Source organism: Phodopus roborovskii, unplaced genomic scaffold (genome assembly GCF_943737965.1).
Source record: "Phodopus roborovskii unplaced genomic scaffold, PHOROB, whole genome shotgun sequence".
NCBI classification, from domain to species: Eukaryota; Metazoa; Chordata; class Mammalia; order Rodentia; family Cricetidae; genus Phodopus; species Phodopus roborovskii.
In genome coordinates, this window is record NW_026126448.1 from 54,477 (window position 1) to 68,738 (window position 14,262).

The 14,262-nt window shown below is 50.5% G+C and overlaps 1 protein-coding gene across 1 annotated transcript; it reads right to left on the reverse strand.

Moving 5' to 3' along the window:
* Nucleotides 1-716: 716 nt before the first annotated feature.
* On the reverse strand, nt 717-11,710 carry Lexm (lymphocyte expansion molecule). Its single transcript, XM_051188359.1, has 9 exons — nt 11,590-11,710; nt 10,234-10,321; nt 9,702-9,866; nt 9,379-9,501; nt 7,364-7,501; nt 7,093-7,236; nt 4,898-5,059; nt 3,940-4,065; nt 717-870 (listed from the first exon to the last, which is right to left on the reverse strand). Exons 1-9 carry the CDS (start codon nt 11,703-11,705, stop codon nt 733-735), a joined length of 1,200 nt encoding a protein of 399 aa, XP_051044316.1. The 5' UTR covers nt 11,706-11,710; the 3' UTR covers nt 717-732.
* Nucleotides 11,711-14,262: the final 2,552 nt, after the last annotated feature.

A 14,262-nucleotide genomic window follows, 5' to 3' on the forward strand; every position in this document is an offset into this window, starting at 1 on the left:
GGGTTTGATTGAGAGGCCCTGAAAAATGTGGGAGAATGCTCAAGGATGAATCTCAGTATCAACCTCAGGACTCCTCATACCTGGGCACCCACATACATGCAAAAACATGCATACACGCACATACATACACACATGAGAAATGGGAAAAGAAACAAAATATAGCTCTGAGCACATCGTCTGGTCCCTGGCACTGGGTTGTCAGAATGCCCACTCCATAATTTCCCAGAAAGAAAACACTCAATTCTAAAGTGCATGTTCCATCAAAGTCAAGTAAATCTAGGATCGAGATTCTACTTTAGCATCTTAGATCAATAAAACACACAGTTGCTGATATCTGTGACCTCCTCATAGTTTGCCACGGGGCTTCACGTGCCCTTCATGCTTAGGCTTCATGGTGTCCTGGAATGACTGTTACCAACCCTTGATGGACACCAAGAAGCTGGGGTTCTGTGAGGTACAAACACCTAGGGCTGACCCTAGGTGGAGGAAGACTGAACAAGTAGCCTTTCCCTCTCCCCAGACTCATCACCCCATTTGCATCTTCTCACATCACAGCTGAAGACACCAAGCTCAACCCACCTTACACAGCCAGTACGTGCTGAACCACGATCTAAATGGAATGTCTTCAGGGTCTCTGCTGGCGACTGGCATGGGAACCAAGAATGTTCCTTTTCTAGGTCACCAAGGGTCATACTACCTCCCTTCAGTCCCCTCCAAGAGTTCTAGCTATACTCACTGCAAGAGTTTGTCTCGCTTTGGGTCTAGCAGGTAGCGCTTGGATCCATTCAGGAACAGAGAACGGTATCGCTGCCTTCTGTCTATGGTCTCCATCAGCGTGGTGTTGAGGTAGCGGCCTACCCCAACTGGATTCTGTGCCAGGGAGAATACAACAGGATGTTTGTGAGCTTAAGGCTTGCCCTCAGGCTTTTTCTCCTCCTTTCAGGCCCTGGACACCCCCCCAACTATTATGAATCAAATTGTGTGTGCCTCCAAAAAAGAATGAAAAAGAATATGCTTGAAGCCCTAATCTTATTGCCTCATAATGTGACCCTATTGGAGAACTGGGTTGTTGTAGACATAACGAGTTGAGATGAGGCCATACTGGAGCAGGTGGGACCCTGAACTAATATGACAGGTGTCCTTGTAAGAAAAGGCACTCAATGGGGAGATAGTCATAAATAGGGGCAGAGATACCAGAGGTCCAGTCATAAATTGGGAGAGCCAAGCTGAAAAGAGGCAAGGCAGGATTCTCCACCATCAGTTTCACAGGGAGCATGGGCTCCAGCCTTTGTGGCATCCAGAGATGAGAGAGTACAGCCACCTGGTTTGTCCTAATGACACCTAGGCCACCTTGCCCATGCGTCTGCCATAGGAGAGGCTCAGAGACAAGATATGACTTTTCAAGATGACATAGTAAGTAAGGTCAGTAAGTCATGACAGAGGAGCACAGGACATAATAAGATCAGAGTCTAGGCCATTCTCAAACAAGGGTCCAGAGGGGGCTTGCCGCCCTGCCTCGGGAACTGACCCTCACATGACTCTTCCACTTTGCATGGCTGGTTGTAAGAATTTTAATTGTCAACTTGACACAACCTAGAGTCACCTAGGAAGACTCTCAGCAATGGACTGTGTATGGATCGGGTTGGCCCCGGGCATGCTCTGGGGGATGGTCTTGATTTCATTAATTGGATGTGAGAAGATCCAACCTGCCAAGACCATTCCAGGTTTGGGTCCTGGACTGTATGAGAGCAGAGAGAATAAACTGAGCAGCGTGCACGCGCATTCCTCTTTCTTCTTGAAGCGGGTGGATGTGATGGACTAGCTGTTGTAAGCTCCCTCCATCTTGACCCCCTTCCATGGTAGACTACAGTCTGGAACTGTGAGCTAAAATAAAGTTGCTGTTCTTCTAAGCTGTTTTGTATCCTGGCACCGACCCTATAACATCGGCCTAAACATTTGACTTGAGATTCTGAGAGCTTGGATGGTAATGACAATTAAAGTCAGTTTTAATCATCAACAGCCTAGAATCACATGAGACTAGAATCTCAATGAGATAGAAACAGGATAATAAAGCAAAGGCAGGTAAAGTATAAGCAAGGTGTGTCTCAGGGAGACTATGTTATGGGTATGAAGTATGGTTTGAATATGGCTTGGATATGAAGGGTTCCCCAAAACTGCACTAGCTGATAGTGCAGTTTAGTGATGAATGGATTATGATGGCTACTGGAAGGTGAGGCCTCAATGGAGGAAGCTGCTCAAAGGTGTCCCTTTGAAGAGTATACTAGGACCCTGCCCCCATCACCCCCCTCAACTTCCCTCCTTCCCTCGGGCTCTCCCTTCCTCCCTCCCTCCATCCATCCATCCCTCAATCTCTCCCTTCCTCCCTCCTTCCTTCCCTCCCTCCACCCCCTCCATCAATCCATCCCTTCCTCCATCGCTCCCTTCCTTCCTCCCTCCATCCCTCCCTCCTTCTATCTCTCCCTCCCTCCTTCCCTCTCTCCATCTCTCCCTCCCTCCCTCTGTCTCTCCCTACCTCCCTTCTTCCATCCATCCCTCCCTCATCTCTCCCTTCCTCCCTCCGTCTTTCCCTCCCTCCCTTCATCCCTCTATCTCTCCCTCCCTCCCTCCTTCCCTCCCTCCATCCCTCCCTCCCTCCTTCATCCTTCCCTCTGTCCCTCACTCCCTCCCTCGCTCATTTATCATGACAGGAGTTGTTTTCCTTCACCACAGTGTTTCTGTCAAACCCTGGCTTAAAAGCAATGTAGCCAGGTGCTATGGATTAAAATCTCTGAAACCCAGAACCAAAATAAATCGTTCCTCCCTTCAGTTGACTTTTCTCAGGGAACAATGGCAAAAAAGTGACTGACCCAGACCAGGAAAGATTTTAAAAGCAGCAAGTTCAAATGCAGACAGAGCCTGTCTGTGCTGCTGGAGGCAGGAGGCAAGGCCTGTGGAGGGGGCCAAGATGATTCTGTCACTCACGGAACTGTTCACTTAGGATTTGGGTATGATTATTAGATTGATATGATTGATAAGTGTGCACTAAAAATGCGGTGGGGTGCTTAAGAAGTGTTCACAAATGTTAGGACTAGCCTGTTCTGGGAGAACACTGCCAGACTAAGGGAATCATCACACACCTGGGAACAGCAAAAAGAGCCGTGGAGGGAGAGGGACAGAAGACGACTAGTTCACTCAGGCATAAGAAATGAGCTAACATCTCCACCAGCTGCCCTGGAGGTCCCAAGAGTAACAGAGAGCAGGGAGAAGCATTGCCCAGGGACTGGGAGAGAATGGGGGACGCTCAGTTTTAATTGTCACAACCTAGAATCATACAGGAAGGGACTCTCATTGAGGAATTGTCTAGACTGGGCTGGCATGCGGGTGTGTCTGGGGGGGGTTGTATTGATTGAGGCTCACCCCCCTGTAGGTGACACCATCCGTGCTTGGGCTGTGAACCGTGTGAACATAGAGACAAGGGCTGGGCACAATGGAAGCCCGCTTGCATTAATGCATTCCTCTCTGCTCCTGACTGTGACTAGCTACGCCTTGGCTCCCCAGCAATGACGTTGTAACTGGAATTGTAAGCCAAATATGCACTTTCTCCCATAAAGGTGCCTTTGTCAGGGTGGACCACAGCAATAGGAGAGGAAGCTGGAAACGTGTTAGAAATGTCATTTCCAGCCCTCCTCCCCAAGGCATGCTGACTTAGAAGGCCTGGCACGAAGCCCACGGGCCTGTCCCTTAACAAGCTCTCCGTGCCTGCTCAAGTTGGAAACCCTAGAAAACAAGTGCCTAGAAACACAGGACAGTGGGTGGGTGAGAGAGAGGCAGTATGGGGTCCAAGGAGCATCTGTGTCAGGGACACAGGGTTGGTGCTGTCTGGAGAGGCAGGAAGAGTTCCCTGTCCACCCCACACCCCCATAAGCCAGAAGCACTCACCCAGCTTCCCAAAATCATCTGGTAGGCCTTATTGCCAGACCGCTTGGAGGTAAGGAGGAATGGCGGCCGGTTGATGTGTTTCTGTTCTGTCTCATGAGGAAGCCAAGAACCAGGGCCAGCTATATTCTAGGGGTAAAGAGGGACCGCTGAAGAAGCCCTAGAAATCTCAGCCCAGGTCTGACAGCTGAGGACTGATGGCAGCTGACCTCATCCGCCCAGCACCACCCACTCTACCCACCCCTAACCAGCTGCCTCTTTACAGGGTCCCAGGGGCCCTTGAGATTAGCAGAGATGTGCTCTGACCAGCAGCCTGGCACTGGGGGCTCACTGACCCTGGAGTCAGATAGCTGAGTCCTGTATTGGGTTTCTCAGCCATGACTGGGGAACCCAGCAAACCCTTTTCAACCTCTCTGCACTCCAGTTTCCTTTTGTGAAATGCAAGTGGTGTCCCTCCCAACTGCCCTTGGGAGGCAGATGGACAGTGGTCTAGCAGGTGGTCAGCGTGCCCATGCCCTTTTCCTCCCCCACTTCATTTCTTCCCATGCATTTCTTCTCTTGGGGCAGACCCTGCCAGGACCCACAGAGAACTGGCCACTGTCCCCCAGAGAGGGCAGACTTGAGGAGGCAGAGCCCAGCCCCTCCTGGGTAGAGCAGGTAGGCAAATCTGAGGACGGACAGACCCTATCATACTCCATCCTACCCAGGCTTCTTCAGATCTTTAAGGCCAGGGGAGGGAGGACAGGAAGGAACACATCTCTGCCCCGGTTTTCCTGGTGGCCTAGCTCAGCGACAGGGTCTACAAGGTAATCCTAATCACAGCCGAAAGCGCTGGCTACATTCACAGGCCAGGTGCCAAGGGAGGCTCAAAATGACTGGCCATTGTGCAAGGCCAGACTGGCACCCAAAGGCACAGCTTCCCACCCTTCAAGAGCAAAAACAGACCGTGGGGTACACTGACCAGATTTCTGGGGTACTGACTAAGGGTAGTCCAATAAATTCTCTCTGTGGGTTGTTTCGGTTCCCGGGGAAATTTCGAAAACATCCCACGTTTCTTGTTGTGATATGAGTTAAGTTCTTCCACAAAGCTCTTGAAATTCGTCAGTTCCCTGGGCTTCTTTTTCTGAGGAATGGAAAGAGAGGAAGAAACATCATCCCACGAAGGTCACAGGCTCACCAGCCCTCACAGGAGAGTAAGTGGCATTGACTCGGTACCCATACCTTCTTTTCTTTTTCTCACTTCCTGAGCATCCACTGTGCCAGTCAGGAATAATATTTCAAATATTCAAAACCTAGTATGAACAAAGATTTTTCTTTTGCAGCTACTGAAACTACTGTGTCAGTCAAAACCCACAGGATGGGCTGGCGGGATAGCTCAGTGGGGAAAGGCATTTGCTTCAATAGACTTGCTCTGGGACCTCCACACACTTGCCAGGGTGTGTAGGCACACACACACACACACACACACACACACACACACACACACTTTGGGGGGTTTATTTGGGTTTTTTGTTTGTTTGTTTTGTTTTTTTGTGATAGGATTTCACTATGTACTTTGGCTAGCCTGGAACTTGCTGGATAGACCAGGCTAGCCTCCAACTCACAGAGATCCAACTGCCTCTGCCTCCAGGTATGTGAGATCATGCCCAGCTTAAAAAAAGGAAGAAAGGGAGAAAAGAAAAAGGAAAGAAAGGAGGAAGAGAGGGAAGGAGGGAGAGAAGGAGGGGGGAGGGAGAGAGGGAGGGAGGCCAGCATACAGAATAACTACCATGAAGAGAATCACTTTGTAGTGGCTGTGGCAATGATGGTATGTTCCTGAGGTTCCTTAACTAACAAATGCACTATTCTGGTGTGAGACTTTGACAGTGTGGGAGGGGGTGGGTGGGGTGGGGAAATGGGTAAGCCCCCCCCCCCAAGTGAAGCCTGAGCTCCTGGGTTTGATCTCATTCCACCTGATGGAATGAGAGTGCTGACCCTGACCCCTGTAAATTGTCCTCTGTCCTCAAGCACACCATGAAACAACCCGCACACCCAAATGAACCGATGTGGGTGGTGCAGGAAGCAGAGAATATGCAGAAACTCTGTCTTTGCCCCTCACTTGTGCTATGAACCTAAAATTGCCCTCAAAAAAAATGAAATCTGCGACTAAGACATTCAAGCAAGTTCAGCCCTGACTGGGAGGCGGATGGAGGGAGTGCACAGGAGGTGGTTCCCCAGGCCCTACTGGGCTGGCCCTACTGTGGCCTGAGAGGCAGGTAGATCTGGGACGCTGTAGGCCATGTCTGGGGACACAGGAAGGTGACTGCCAAGTGGTGCACAGGTATTCCCACCTTGACCACCTCCTCCCTAGGGCTAACACCATCAACGCCACAATGGTCTCCCGTTAAAACTGTAGCTTTTACTCTACTCCTGGCTGATTGTGTTTTTCTTTCCCCTGGACTGAAGTTCTGCAAGGGCTATTTCCCTGCACCTCAACTATGAACTGGACTAATCCTGCTCACACAGTGATCCCCTGGTGGGGACAGGACAAACAGGTCTGGGTACATACTTGGTCCCTACAGCCGGAACCCGCGAAGACAGCAAAATACAGAAAGCTGCGAAATCCTGTAGCAGGTTTTGATGGGGTTGGGAAAGGGGTCTGACAAGCTAAATGTCTACCTCAGTCACCTCTCCTCTTCCACTTTGGGACTCTGTTTATCCAGAACACTGTCACCAACTGAGCTAGTTAGCTGAGTCCATGAAGCCTGGGAAATGTTTACAGACAGCCATTGCCCCTGCGCCCTTCGGGTTCCTTAGGTCTGGCAGTTGACTCGCCAGCCCTACGTGCTGGACCATCTGTATATCAGTGCAGTTCATGCTAGTACTGAGGAGTGAACTAGCCATGGGGTCAGATGTGAAAAGCCTGGCTCTGGCCTCTCCCCTAACACGGGAGCCCATACCCCACCCTGGCAGGGGCACAGGGAGAGCAAGGGAAGGCACACTCACCCCCTGCTCCCCCTCCCCCTCACCATAGCAGCACTTGCCATGCAAGACTGTGTTCCTGTGGTTAATCCGAGAAGCCTGCCTGCTGGTGTGTGTGTGTGTGTGTGTGTGTGTGTGTGTGTGTGTGTGTTTGGGGGGGGATTGGACCTCACAGCCACCCACCCAGGCACATACCTGCATGGAATAATGTCCACAGGGCATAGGCTTGCTTCGATCACCAGAGAAAATGTCATAGGGGCCACGAGTACCAGTGGATCGTGTCACATAGTTCTCAATGCCACTTTTGATGGTGTAGGTCCCAGGTCCCAGGCCACTGCCCTAGAGACAAAAGTGGCGAAGGTGCTTCTAGGGGAGTGGCCAAGGTGGGAAGGACTTCAGCCTCCCTACCCTGAGGTCACCCTCCCTGGAGGGTTCTTCCATGCAGGAAGAACCTGGTGGAGAGTACCTGGTGAGACAAGGGGGGTGACTTGTTGGACATTCTACACATGAGGCCCTCGGAATGGGAGCGGTTCCAGGCATTCTCCTCCAGCCGCGTGTATGGGTTACCCTTCTCCCCGTAATTTCCAGGGCCTGGATAATAATTCTGCAGGAAGGAGACAGACACACACTGTTTGTGCTGGTTCATCCAAGGAAGGGATGCCTGGGGTTTCGAATCTCAGGAGAAACAAGGTGCATAGGTTACCCACCCCACCACACAGCATCACCTGCGAGCCTCCTCCACGGCTCATACCTTCAACTGACATCCATTTACACTGCTGCCTCAGCACCTGCAGTTCAGCCTGGTCTCCCTGCTCCTGTTTGCTTAGAATGCTCTCACCCCTCAGAATTCCTTTCCTGCCCTCTGGTTGGGCAATCATGCCAACCCTGCAAAGATCCCTAGATACCATTTCTCCTGGGACCCACACTTTGTTCTGCAGCACACTCTGTTCTGCAGGGTCAATGTGTCTACCACACCTACAGCTCTTTGACCAGCTTCCTCACTGAGCTGTCAGCAGGCTGGGATGGATGGATGAGCACCCGGAGTCCTAGGTTGGGACCCTGGCTCTGCTCCCTCCTAGCTGGGGGAGCTTGAGTCTTTGAGCCTCATGGCCTATGGGACTAACACAGATAGTAATACTTCCCCACAGAGGAATGGAAACGGGGTTGAATGTCTGCAAAGCCCTCTCTCTGCCCAGGGTCCAGCACAATCAGGCCCCATCACACAAGCCAGGGTGAGGACTGGAAATTTTAGGAGCAGAGGAATTGTGACTGGATAGTATCAGAGGCCTGGACTAGCTTCTAGAGTACAATGAGCCGAATTAATCTGTGGTGCAGGGAGGTGGTGGCTTGTCTTGCGTGGTATGCACCTTTAGCCACATGGTGGCACTGTTGCTACACAGATGATGCAGCCCACCTCATCTCTGGGCCCTGCAACCAGATCCTAGGAGAGCCAGACCTAGCAGAGGAGATAGGACCCGTGCATGAAAAATCAGGCCACTGTGAGGATCTGGTCTATCTATCCCCAGAAGGATGAAATGGGTCTTTCTTCCTCCCATGGCTCAGAGCGCATGGTGTGTTAGGAAGCAGAGTCCCTAACTCTGCTGATTTGATCCAAAGCTTTAACAGCAACCAGATGAAACAAAGTCAGCACCCCCCTGTAATCAACATGCAGGAAACCTATCTCTGAAAGCCAGATTGAATGAACAGATGCTCTGGGGACTCCAAGGTGCTCCTTCAGCTGTCATTCAAGTCCTTGGCCTCCCCAGACCTCAGTGTCTTCTCACAGCACCTAGAAGGACACTTAAAGGCCTTCCTTTGGCTGCAAGGCCCTCCTCACAGCCTTAACCCCGAACCCTCTTATTCACCCACTCTCTCAAGCCTGTCTATTGTTCTAACTAGCCAAGTGCATTCCCGCCTCAGGTCCTTAGCCTGTTCTTCTCCCATTTCCGGAAACATTCTAGCATAAGAATCGGAATCATGAGAACCCTTTGCTCATGACCTGCAGGTTTTGTCCCAGAGGGCCCTTCCCAGACTGCTCTCTGCAAACCACCCCACAACATGGTCCTTCCTTGTGCCATTTCCCCTCAAAACTCTGACCAGATATGTATCTCCTTCTTCGTGCTGTGGTTTGTGTCACTAGGTGCCTACTCGTGTCACTGCCAGATCCCTCAAGGCCCAGTTCAGGACGTGGCATTCTGTTGTTGCTTAACCATTATTTCCTGCTTGGCTGGCTAAATGAGTAAATGAGCTTCTAACACACTCTAGGGTTCTTCTGAGACCTGGCGATGGACCACATTCATCCCTTCTGGAATATCTGGGTTCAAGGCTGAGACACAGGAGAGCAGAAGGGCTAGTGAGCCAGAGGAACGCCTGACCAAGCCTGGGGAGGAGACACGTTCAAAGAACGGTGCTTCCTAAACTATGCAAGCTGCAACACTCTTCCCACAGAGGACAGAGGGTGGAAGAGACAGGGGCACCTACCCCGATGAGTCCTCGGAAGCGGATCTCCCCAGAGCTGAGCAACCCCCTCTTGCTCTGTGGTCTCTGCTGCAGCTGGGTTAGGAAGTCTTTGATGTTGTAGGACCCAGGCCCCAGCTTGTGCGCCTGCCTCAACAGAAAAGACTGCAGTATGAAAAAGGAACCAGGGAAGATCCAGCCAGGAAGGAGCCCAAGGGATGAAGGTGCTCCCCAAGAGGAAGTGACGGGGGTGAGCAGAGTCCACCGGGGACTCTGAAGAAATAGCCATATGGACAGGAAGCCTGGTCCCTGGAGGTGGGAGGGGTCATGCTCCAAGCCTCCCTCACCTGCTGCTGTCTTTCTTTCATGATAGCCTGGTACTGGAAGTGGGGTAGCTGGGTCAGCCGAGTGGCTTCTTGGGCCCGAGCCCAGCCTGTGCCCAGCTTCTGTTCCAGAAACTTCTTGCTGAAGCAGGTATCCTTGGAGTTGTAGGTCCCAGGTCCTATATGGGACTAAATTAGAACAGGCTCAAAGCTGAGTTGGACATAACCATCTAGTCCCTCCCAACCTCCAGCAAGTCCTCTCCCAAGTTATCTTTGACTTGGAAATGGAACCAGACAGTCCCCAGCCTGATACCCAGGGGCTCTGCACTCAGGACTCAATCCTGATTGCTCCTGTCACTGTTCCACTTCAGGGAAATACAGTATAGAGCCAGGCTGGTGCTGAAGCTGTAGAAGGAAGCCAGTGGCCCTAAACTCCTAGCTTTTCACCACAGCCCTGAGCTTGCCAAACACATCTGAAAGCCCAAGTGTGAGCCAAGCTTGGATTGGAGTAGGATTGGGGGACGGACACAGACCACACAAGGGGAGGCAGGCTCACCAGTTCCACAGAATGATGCCTGGAGTAGGGGGCCTCTGTGAAGGTGCTTAATTTCTTCTGGTTGGGATAAACAGCAGAGACATCAAACCTAGGGAGTCATGTAGCCAAGTGAGAGCCCAATGGCTGACATCTGCTCCTGGCTGGGGCAGCCCTGGGGGACAAGGGAGTTGGTTTCCCGGGAGACATGACCTTGGAGTTGGGCCATGGAAGTCACTTTGGATCTGCCTCATTGCTTTGAGAGGACAGAGATGTTCTGCCATTGGCCATCACCCACTATGCTCTGTTTCTCCTCACAGCCTCCTTTTTCTTCAAAGTCCTCGTTATCCTCCCCACTTTAGACAGATAGTTAGACCACACAGTGTATACTTTACATCATCTTTTTTTGTTGTTTGTTTAGTTTTTAGAGACAGGGTTTCTCTATATTGCTTTGGAGCCTGTCCTGAAACTTGCTCTGTAGACCAGGCTGACCTCAGAGATCTGCCTGCCTCTGCCTCCTGAGCACTGGGATCAAAGGCATGCGCCACCAAAGCCCGGCCTACATTATCTTTACTATATTTTTAATAATATGTAAGATTATTATCCATACCACCTCATGACCTCAGATCTTAGAACCATGTGTGGTACGTAGGCGGTTTATATGCAACTATATTAAATATAAAATATGACAGCTGTGCATAGTGGTGCACGCCTTTAATCCCAGCACTTGGGAGGCAGAGACAAATGGATTTCTGTAAATTTGAGGCCAGCCTGCTCTACATAATGAGTTCCAAGGCAGCCGCCAGTGTTATGTAGAGAGACTCTGTCTCAAAAAGAAGAGGAAGAGGGAGGAGGAGGAGGAGAAGAAATATGACATCTAAGTTGTAAACCCACTCAGAACTTTTTAGCTAAGTGTTTCATGGACAGGCCATGTGGTCTCTCTGAATATGTTACATAGAAGGTATAGTTTACAAGAATTGAACAGAAGTGTAACAGAAAAGAAGTTTAACAGTAGTGTAACAGAAAACAAAAGAATTTAAAGGCCAGGCGTGGTTGTGCACGCCTTTAATCCCAGCATTTGGAGGGCAACGGCAGGCAGATCTCTGTGAGTTCAATGCCAGCCAGAGCTAAAGAGCAGAGGAGAGGAGGTGGAAGGAGATGAAGGAAGAGGAGGAAGAGAAAGAGGAAAAAGAAGGAGGAGAAGGAGAATGAGAAGACTCAGGATGATAGAGCCTCGGGCAGGAAGTGAGCTGTGGGGGAGGGGCGATCCAGCCCTCTTCCCTTCCTCCCCGGGGCTCCAGGCCTCAGGATTAGCCTCCGTCTCCCGAGGCAGAGGAGCTGGTGGGGCCCAGGCCAGGCCAGGAAGCAGTTAGGCCCCACCTGTGGCTTTGTACCCCGAAGGGCGCTCCTTTGAACCACTTATGGGGGGTGGACATGGTGTTTCGCGGGGGGGCCCTGGCGACCCACTGAGTCTGACCTTCAGCCTGGCCCCCCATCCCCATCGCCATTCCGGGCCCCACCCCGCCCCCGCGCACAACACAGCCCTGACATCGCGCGCTGCCAAGGCAACCCGCATCCTGGGCGTTGTGATTCAGCAAGCACAGACCTGCTTCGTGCCGCGTGAGACATTACCAGCCTGCTGGCTACCCCCTGACGTTTTCATTCATTTTTTATATTCCCAATATGGCCTTGCCAGAGACCTTTCTCGCGATCTTACGGACCTCAGAATACCTCCTGGGGTTTAATACCAAGTGTTCCTCTCACTTGGTGAGAATCCCTTTATTTCTGCTCAGATCTGGGAAAGCCCAGCCTCAGGAATTGCCTTCATGCTCACCTTATGTTGAGGGAAACCACCAGGAGAACAGACTGGGAATTCTGTACCTTCTCTACTGGGAGCGCAAGGAGCTCTACTGGAGCATGGAAGGCAAGTTAGGTGAAGGGTCTAGCAACATCAGTAGGGATGTAGTAGCCTCAGAACTGGTCCATTTTCAGACTCCCACTCCAAACAGACACTGAAGAATGTCTGCAACCCAAACGCCGACCCTATCCTTCGAGTAAAGTCGGGAGAATGACGATCTCCGAAGCTTAACCAGGCTGCAAGCAGGTCTTCCGGGACTATGGGTAGGTACTTCAGGGAAAGCTTCCTAGAGTAGAATCCCAAACAATGAAGCACTCAATGAGTGAAGAAAAGAGAGAGGGTGTGCCCCCAACCTGGCAGGACCAGCTCTCCCTTCCCACACAGATAGCATCCTCTGGCTGTGCTATGAAAATGCCTGATGTCTGTCTCCACCATTATCCTAGATCCTGCCAAGACCATCAGCAGAGATGGAACAAACATCTATCTACACCCCACTCCCCAAACAGTGACAGGATAGCTGGAGTTAGAAGATATGCACAGTCCTGCATCCAACCAATGGCGATCCAGAGGCACAGTGGGCCTCTTGCTGCCCACCCTCCACCACCGCCAGGCCTGGGAGCCCCATAGTCACAGCTGATAGAGCAGCCACAGGACACCACTGAACTGGTGGACAGAGGCAGCAGCCATGGCCTCCATCCCTCACCAGCACTGGGACCTTAAGAAAGTCACTTCCAGCAGGGTGTTGGTGGAGCACACCTTTGATCCCAGCACATGGGAGGCAGAGGCAGGTGGATCTCTGTGAGTACAAGGCCAGCCTGGTCTACAGTGCAAGCTCCAGGACAGGCTCCAAAGCAATACAGAGAAACCTTGTCTTGAAAAACCAAAAAAAAAAAAAAAAAAAAAGGAAGTCACTTTCTTCTCTAGATCTCAGCATGATTACCTGGAAAATAAAACTCTTATCTCCCAGACTCCTGAGAGAAGTAAATGACCTATTTCAGGTGTAAGAGTTCCTAGCTTTTGGAAAGAGCCTCTCAGAAGCTCACAGACAGACTGTTGTGTTCACTCTTGACAGTACTTGCCATTAGGAAATGTGCAGTAAATATCTGTTGAGTGATGAGAAATGCATAAATGAATGTAGTCCAATTTCTCAGTGACCCATGAGTTTGAAGTCTGGTTTTGCTGATTCCTAGCTGGTGATCCTGGATAAGGTAAGCTCATGAGGCTTTCATTTCCTGACCTAGGACACTCCAGTCATTTGTCCACACCCCATGTGTTTACCAGCAAAATGATGGATAAACAATGAGTGATGGGTACAGACAAAACAGACCATGGAATACTGCTCCCTTAAAAAGGGAGGAAATGCTGTCCAACAATAGTGGTGTGCACCTGTAATCCCAGCATTTGGGATCCTGAAGCAGGAGGAGAGTTCCAGATCAGCCAGGGCTTCGTAGTGAGTAGGAAGTCAACCTGGACTACATAGGGGCCCTGTCTGGGGAAAAAAAAAAAGTACAAAAATAAAAAGAAGTTCTACACCATGCTACACCATGGATTAAGCATGAAGTCATAATAAATGATAAGCCAGACATAAAAGAACAAATATTCTTTCACTTACATGGAATGTTAAGAGTATTCAGTTGTGGAAAGAGGACATGGAATGGCAGCTTCTGGGCACTTGAGGAGTTGGAACAGGACTGAAACTGGGATGGAATCCTATCTCCATCACTGAGATACGTCCCCAACCCTTGTAAAAATTTTATTTTGAGACAGGGTCTCACATGTTTTCAGGCCATGATGGGCCTTGGACTAGCAATCCTCCTGACTTAGCACCCTAGTGAGTAACTGATATTAAAACTCGAGCCACCACATCTGGTAGGATTTATTATTTAAATAGATGTGGAGTTTCAATTGTGGAAGATGAAAGGGTTTCAGAAATGGAAGGTGGTGACAATATGAATATTTTTAATGCCAATAAACTTTACAGTTAAAAACCAGTTAAAATGGCTGGGTGTGGTGGTGTACCCTAAGTGGCAGACTGATCTATGAGGTTTTGAGGCCCGCCTGGTTTTTATAGTGAGTTCCAGGCCAGCCACAGCTACATGGAAAAACCCTGTCTCAAAAAAATCAACAGAAACAGATAAAATATGACTGGGGAGATAACTCAATGGGTAAAGGGCCTTGCTAATAGCCTGACAACC